Genomic DNA, 8500 nt, shown 5'->3' with positions numbered 1-8500 from the left:
AAACGAAAAGCGGAAGAAAAACATGACTATATATTCGGGATTGTAACTACGACTACGGCATGGTATTTTCTCCTTTATACTCCAGACGGAATTTCTTGCACGAGTAGAAATCCACTCAATATCCGGTTTGTCGAGTCTGCTTTGGAAGAAGGTTCGGAAGAAGAAAAGGATTTGCATAAAAATGTGAAGCGGGTAATGGAAGTTATAGTTGGTTTGTTAAAGGATAGGGTGGAAGATGAAAAGAAACCGGTGATGAAAAAGCAACGGGTTCAAGGTTATTTCAAGAAAGAGGAAGAGTAATTATGATCATGGGCTACATTCCAACTTTTTTCATGCCATGTGAATCTAATAATAGGATTTTTTTTTATTATAAATAATATATAGTATATATATATATTATGCCACATTTAATAAATTTATAAATAGGCTTTTATTTTATCGCCTTTTTCAAATTAGTGCGACTATGCGATTTTTGGGTTGTATCATCATGTGAGAATCGATTTTCAAAAGATTTTCAATTTCACGTGACAATCAACAAATAATTAGTTAATGATTACAAGATTACACAAGAATAAAAAATTTATAGTTAATTTCGCGTTTAGAATTTTTTTGTCGCGTAAAAAAATAGTTGAAAATGTATAAAATTGGGACTTGTTTTGGATGTCAAAAGTGTCTCTATTGTGGGGTAAATTTGAAAATAGAAATATGTGATTGTAATAAAACAGCTAAGCCATCCAGAAAAAACCGAACAGATCTCGTTAAAAACGCATTTACAAGAGTCTTTAACCCTATTTCTAATCCTAAACAAATAGATTTTATAAAAAATAAAAATGATAGCTTTGCTTATGGATTTGATTTAGCAAAAGGCTTTCAATTTTCATTCTGTTCAACATGTAATAGTTCTTACCAACGTTTATCTAATAAAAAATCTAAATCTAATAACTCTTCACAAAGAGTTCGTACATCAGAAAATGTGATACAATTAGAAGAAAACATTGAAATAATTAATGTTGAATCTACTACTGAAATTTCACAAGAAAGTACTACGTCAGATGGGTCAACATTTTACAATAAATCCAAACGTAGCAATTCAGAAACTGAAAATGAAGATAGTACTGAATTGGAAATAGAAGTTAATTACAAACTATCTATAAAAAAGGCAGACGGTACTTCTCTTCCAGCTAAAAACTATTCAGTTATAATCTCTGAATTAGATGAGTTTTTACTTTCAATTCAAAATAATATCACAGCTCTTCTCAAAGATGAAAAAATTGATGCTAATGACTATAATGTTTCTTTTAAGTCAGAAAAGACACAAGGAGCTGGTACTTTATTAGTAGATGTACGTGATTTCGAAAATTTCAAATCAGAATATAATAAACTTGTTGCCACAAAAAAAGTTATGCTTATTTCTATTACTATGAATAAAAAAGAAAAACAAGTTGATGTTAAGCGAAAAAAAAAGGTAATTTTTAAATTATTATTGATTTTTTATTCTTAAAAAAATTAATTCTATATTTTTAATTAGGAAACTAATTCAGATGATGATGTAGATCATGACGAGGACTCTATTCCAAATATTTATAATAAAAATAAAGTTCCTAAAATTTCAGATATTTCTTTGCTTGATCAAAGAATTGCAAAGAATGTTACAGAATTACGAAGAGAAACTTGGTGTTCCATGCATAATAGGCATTGTCTAAAAGATCGTGAACCTCATGTTGAAATAAGTAATATGATGTTTTCAACTTGGGCAACAGAAATGGTCAGTTTTCTATATATTTATTTAATAGTATTACTTTAATTTAACATTAATATCTAAATATTTTAGCTTAACGGACTTGCATCAGTTAAAGATCCACCAACCCATCCTTTATTTGCGTACACCAAAAACAGGTCTCAACCCACTTTACCCCAACTTTCTAATGATTTACAAAATTCAATTAGTCCTTTTTTTTCCAATTTATTTCAGGCATTAGTTGCGCCTCAACTTCTTCAACAACAAATATCACAACAATCCCCATTACAATCAACATTACAAACAACTCTAGTAACTCACCAAACTTTACCATCAATGATCGAATTTTTACAACAATTAGATGAAGCTGAAGAAACAGGTGATTATTACGTTAAGTTTCTGGAAGGATTTGAGAAGCAAAGAGTTAGAGTCAAACATTTATACAAATTGAATGATACGCAATTTGAAGCTTGTGGGGTAACAACTATTGGAGATATTGAAACCATTAGAGATGCTGCTAAAAAATATAAATAATTGTATTATTTTATTACAATATAATGTATAAATTTACAAATTTTGTTAATAAATTGAATTTGAATTTTGGTTATAATATAAAATTTTAATTTTATTTATTTAAAAATATCCTGATCCTCTAAAATAACCTTCTGCCATTTGAGGAGTAATTTGAGAACAAGCTACAAGTAAAGGATAAATAGGATTATAATTAGTATCTACAAAATATCTATTTCTTCGTAAAAATTGTTTGATCGTAGAAAAAGCAGTTTCTATAGGATTTAAATCTGGTGAATAAGGAGGTAAAAATTCAACTTTTACTCCAAATGCATCTAAATATTCAAGGAGTTCTTGATCGTGATGTATCTTAGCATTGTCAAGGACTAAAACACTATTTGTAGATAGAAATGGGTTCATTTGGGGCAACTATAAATTAATTTGATTAGTAAATAGTATAATTAGTTATTATAATATAATTAATAGTATACATACCACTTGAGATACGACAAATTCCTTAAACCTTTGCTTTGTACAACTGCCCTCCATAATATCTACAGCAATTATACCTTTTTTTGTTAATGCAGGTAAAAGAGTATACCTTTTGCCTCGAATGAAAACCACCTTTTTTATTGCTTTTGAATTGATTTCAGAATAGCCATAAAAACGTGTTGAAGTACGTTCATCTTTCGATGATTCATCCATAAATACCAATTGATCGATTCTATAGCGACCTATAGATGCAATAAATGCACCTCTTAGCAATTCATTTCTTTCTGAAGCAGCTTTATGTAACTATATAATAATGAATTGAATAATTATTATTTTCTTGCTAATTTTTTTTTAAAAAAAACTAAAATTTATCTTTTTACATATAATACTATACCTTTTTACGTGTAATACCACAATAAGCCAATGATCTCCATAGAGTTGAAACAGAAACACGTTTTCCAGTTTGTGCCTGCATTTCTTCAATATATTCATCAAGATAATAATCAACATATTCATGAACAATATCACGCAACACCTAATATTCACAAATTATAATATAAGTTTGACTATCAAACAAGTATTTGGTCTAATTTACAATTTCAAATTATACTTACATTCATATCACTTCTACTAAAAACTTTTTTTTCTTCCTGGTGTAAGTTTCCACAGATTTACTACACAACCCCACTTTGCATATATATGAATAACTTTCTTAACTAACGTTTCTCCAATATAAAGTAGATTAGCTATTTGTCTTTTTGAATATCCATCATTATGTAGAAGTATAATGCGCCATTTGAGATCCTCAGCTAAAGTTTTAGCCATAATAACCGATAAAAAAATATTTAGAAGAAAATCTTCAAGAAACAAATAACTTTATAGTTTGAAAATCAGTAAATATTTGGTAATTGAAACTTAGTAGACGCGTATTTTACTGTAGAAGCTTTGTGAAATCACTAAGAAAGTATTAGAAATCAGAGATGGCAAAAAAATTTATTAGAAGGGTTCGTTTAAAAATCGCGAAAATCGGGAAATCTAATTAGATTTTCACATGGTTACACAATCAGGATGGGCGCACTAATTTGAAAAGAGCGATAAAACATTGTACAGTATTAACCATATTATTATAGATGAACTTAAAAAATTTTAGATATCATCACAAAATTCTCCATCAAAAATAAAAGAACTTTTCAACCAAAAATTCTCTAATGAATTTTCAATCAAAAAAAATATCCCTATTAAGAAAAATTTCTAACGAAAATCTTCCATCAAAAAACATATTTTTCCTATTAAAAAAAAAATTCAAAGATTCTTACCTATTAAAAAAAATTCTCAAAGAATTTCTAAATAAAATTCTTTCATCAAAAAATACTTTCACCTATTAAAAAAAATTCCCAAAAGAAATTCTTTATCAAAGAAAACTCCCTCTTATTAAAAAAAAAATTCTAACGAAATTCTCTATCAAAAAAAAATCTCATTTGTTAAAAAATTTCTGACAAAATTATTTTTATCAAAAAAAATCTTTCCTACTAAAAAAATTCTCCTAAGAATTTTCTACAAAAAAAAAAATTCTCAATGAATTCTCTATCAAAAAAAAAAATCCTGTTAAAAAAAATTGTTCCAACAAATTAGGTATATGTTCAAAAAAAAAAATCTTATTAAAAAAAAATTCTCCAATGAAATTTAAATTTTTTAACGAAATTATCCATCGAAAAAAAACTCTGAGATTTCCTATCAATAAAAAAATTCTCTAACAAAATTTTTTATCAAAAAAAGTCTTTTTATTAGAAAGAATTTTATCAAAAAAGCCTTTGTCTATATTAAAAATAAAATTCTCTACAAAAATTGTTTATAAAAAAAAAGCCAATAAAATAAAAAAAAAATTCTTCGTGTAAAAACTATGCTAAACTTAAAAAACATGTGATTGACAAAATATCACCCCTATGCTAACAAAGAAACTAATTTTTGACAAGATAAATTAAAATCAAATACGGACAAAAACATCAAGTACAGATAGATAAAACTTTAAGCACAGACAGATAAAAATACCAAGCACGAACAGATAAAAACATCAAGCACAATTAGCACATGATAGATGCATGAACAGATAAAAATTATGGCACGCCATTTCAGACAAAAGTCTGTCAATGTATGGCAAGCCAAATTGGACAAAAGTTATGGCAAGCCAAATCGGACAAAAGTCTGTCAATGCACAGATAAATTTTCACAGTTATTCTTTGCCATTTTTAGTAACTTTTCGCAGATGATCTGTGATATTTTGCATATATTATCTGTGAAACTTTCCAAAAATTTTTACAGATATTTTTTCCAAATTTTCCCATTTTTTATTATCTGTGCATCAACAGATAATTTATCTGTACGTTAGCAGATAATTATCTGAATATTAACAGATAATCATCCAGATTTTAACAGATAAATTATTCTAATTATTAAGATAATAATTTGCATTTTAGTTTTAGAGAGAATGGTATTAAATGTATAAATTTAAAATAATTTTTAAAAATTTATTTGTTTAATTTAAAAACAAATAGTACAATTGAGATATTAAAAAAAAACAATCCATTCTGTTATAGTGTAAGATAAAAATATAATAAATAAATTATACATTACAATTAATATTTGTATTTTGTAGAAATGATTATATGTTTGATTATCGCACATCTATGCTGCGCATGTGTCAGTTTATCAGCTACACAGGTTCGGGATTAGTGACATAAAGTATAAGCCTATGCACTAAGCCTTAAATTTAACCAGTTTATATTTGTGGCAGTGGTAATTAGAATGTACAGAAATGCTTTTGAATCCTGTTTGGTGTTACCTAACACAGCTAAGCTTTATTAAAAAAATTTAAATATAAATAGTTCAATAATTTGATTAAGTTAGGAGTTTATAATTTTTCTCCCTTTTTCCTTTCCCTTTTCTTTTTATTCTCAAATAGTAATACAGTATTTTAACAATTAAGGAAGTGAAATAATATTATTGTTAATTCTTTGGAGACTAAAGAACCTGCTGAAAAGGAAATTAATTTGTTATACTTTCAGGATAAACCAATTTGGATTATATACAAATGAGAATTTATATAATTTCTTCAAAATTAAACAAGTTATTTCAGGACAACTAATCATCAGTGGAAAATCCAGATATGATATACAGTACTAAAACCATCATAACAAATATCCATATAAATTGTAACTTTTGCAAAAATAATTATGGAGATGTCACATGAAATAAGACACACCTTAATATGAATCTAAATCATTTGCTTATTGATCTTGAGTTGAATCCCTTGCAATACAAAAAAGAAATAATTATTAATAATTACTACTCATTAATTTAAAATATATTTAAAAAGGTTTTAAGAATGAAGAATTATTGTTGAACTATCTGGAATATTTATTTAAAAGAGCTACTACTCCTTCTACTTAGAATATTATTATATTTACATCTTATTTGTTAATCTTACCTATTATTGCTCCTCTTATTATTTCAGCATTCTATTAAAATTTTGATGAAATTTACCACTCATTTTTGTTATTACCTTGTTTTTAATATGGGCAAACAGATCTTTCAAGGAATACCAAATGACTTACTGATGATTTCAAGGAAAGAGTCCTGATATGACTATACAACTATCGTCACCCTATCATACAGCAGATGACATCAAATGCAACCATAATACCTAGTATCAGGATTTTAATACACATCAAGTCCATTTCATAGAATTTATATGCAGAATTCTTAAAAAAGATGAAAATGAATCATTTTTCCATTTCAAGAATTAGTGATATCTATGCATACAAAGTTACTATACTCTGATAAAGTGATGTGAAAAGAAGATGCAATCATGTAGAGTTAAATCTGGCATTCAGCATATGCATCTTAATTTTTGAATAGAAAAAAGAAGATTGACATGTGCATAAAATTATTTAAAAATAATATTGAATTTAATATACAAAAAAGCATTATAAAGTACACTAATTACCAAACAATTTGACAATACAATAAACTTGCAAATTTAATAATTTTTTAAACTTTATATTATTCATTCATTTATAAAAGACAATCAAATTAAAATAGTTATTCATGGTTTTAGAAACTATGGAATAAAACCTGTTTTTTCATTTTATGATGATATTTGAACTTGTCAAATTGAACAACTTAAATGATATGGAAACTTTTACATTGATTTGGTACAAAATGTTTTGGAAGGGTAAACCAATCATAAAAATAGGGCAGAAACAAAAATTGAACAAACTCAACAAATTAAATAAGTTATATCAAATTTTCATGTAACTTTTGAAAAAAAATTTAGATATTTGATAAAGCTTTATAAGAAGGCTGGTATCAGCATACAGCATCTGTTCAGTTTATACACTTTTGCTATTTGTTAACATCAATCAGTACACTACCTTATATTTGCTTTTTTCCTATCAAGAAACCTAAATCTTCAAACCTCTTCGTAATCAACAAATACCATCAAAAATGCAATAGATATTTATATAGATGATGATGTTGGTAAAAGTATAATGATCAGTGGTGAATACTAAAATATTAACATAGAGGAAGATTTTCATATTCATCAAAGAATTGATTCCAACCAGAAACTTTGAAGTTAAGAATAAACTTAGCATTATAAACAAAATGGTTAAATTTAAAATACTTGGTTTAAAATAATAGTATTAAAAATAGAGAAAATAGAAGAGCTCAATCTATACAAGATTGAGCTCAAGAAATCGGATATAAACAAAAGGAGAAAGCTTCATTTTAATATTTCAATCCACAATCAGAAGATACACTTTACTTCATTTAAATTTTATTATAGAATGATATTAGTTTTTATTTATAATGACATCAGAAAGGAAATTATTTCACATGAAGGTATTGTTCCAAGGTCAGAATGCTGGCTAAAGATAAGTGCTAAGAGAATTTTCATATAATTAATGCAGGTACTGCCAGAAAGAAATTTTACCATTCTTTTATCATACTTTAAATTAAGGAGATAATTTTCAATCTTATTTAATTTGTTCATTTGCAAAATACTATTTAAGAAAGCTGATTAAAAACAAGCAAGAAAATCTACCAAAAAGGAAAAACAAAGTTTAGTACTTATTGCATCAATTTTTATCTGTATATGGATGGTACTAGCAAAATTTCAACAAAAATAAAACTATTATATAAAAATTAGCAAAATTACTGTTTGATAATAAGATGATATTTCAAAAACATTGATATTTTATGCAAAATGTTATATTATATATAAAGAAAACACAGATTAATATAGTATAGCATTACAAAAATTTAAAGATATATTATTATTTTATTTGTTAATACATTAATATCTAAATTAATTGAATTTGCATATCAATACTACAAAAGAAAGTAATACAGTCACTTTAAAAGAGAGTATAGAAGATGTTCTTATATTTATCAAGTATAACAGAAGAATGAAATTTAATGCCAGTTCCTTTTCTCACAAGAAAAAAAACTTTCGAAAGTATAGGTAACTTCAGATTGAACAAAGATATAGATGCTTATTTCAAAAAAGTATGAGAAACATCACATTTATATTTTGTATCCAGTAAACTAAGAAATTGATAATAATAATGATTCTCTTCCTCTTTCTTCTCATCACAAACATTCAATAGAATTTGTATTCTTTGTTACAAAAAGGGTCATTGGGCGCGAAAGTAGAATGATATTTAGATTATATGACTGTTTAATATTTGCTATGTTCAATAT

The 8500-nt window shown here is 26.1% G+C and overlaps 2 protein-coding genes across 2 annotated transcripts; one reads left to right on the top strand and one right to left on the bottom strand.

The window, feature by feature from the left end:
• Positions 1 to 634: 634 nt before the first annotated feature.
• Positions 635 to 2272, top strand: OCT59_008342 (uncharacterized protein; the record flags this gene model as incomplete). Its single annotated transcript, XM_066142384.1, has 3 exons — positions 635 to 1465; positions 1529 to 1765; positions 1832 to 2272. The coding sequence occupies 3 exons, from the start codon at positions 635 to 637 to the stop codon at positions 2270 to 2272; spliced, it is 1509 nt and encodes a 502-aa protein (XP_065999272.1).
• Positions 2273 to 2716: 444 nt separating this feature from the next.
• OCT59_008341 (uncharacterized protein) lies at positions 2717 to 3360 on the bottom strand (the record flags this gene model as incomplete). The annotated part of the gene is made up of 3 exons (XM_066142383.1): positions 2717 to 3043; positions 3135 to 3275; positions 3355 to 3360. The coding sequence occupies 3 exons, from the start codon at positions 3358 to 3360 to the stop codon at positions 2717 to 2719; spliced, it is 474 nt and encodes a 157-aa protein (XP_065999271.1).
• Positions 3361 to 8500: the final 5140 nt, after the last annotated feature.

This window comes from Rhizophagus irregularis, chromosome 16 (genome assembly GCF_026210795.1).
Source record: "Rhizophagus irregularis chromosome 16, complete sequence".
Classification (NCBI taxonomy): Eukaryota; Fungi; Glomeromycota; class Glomeromycetes; order Glomerales; family Glomeraceae; genus Rhizophagus; species Rhizophagus irregularis.
This window is presented reverse-complemented; position numbering and strand designations above follow the sequence as displayed.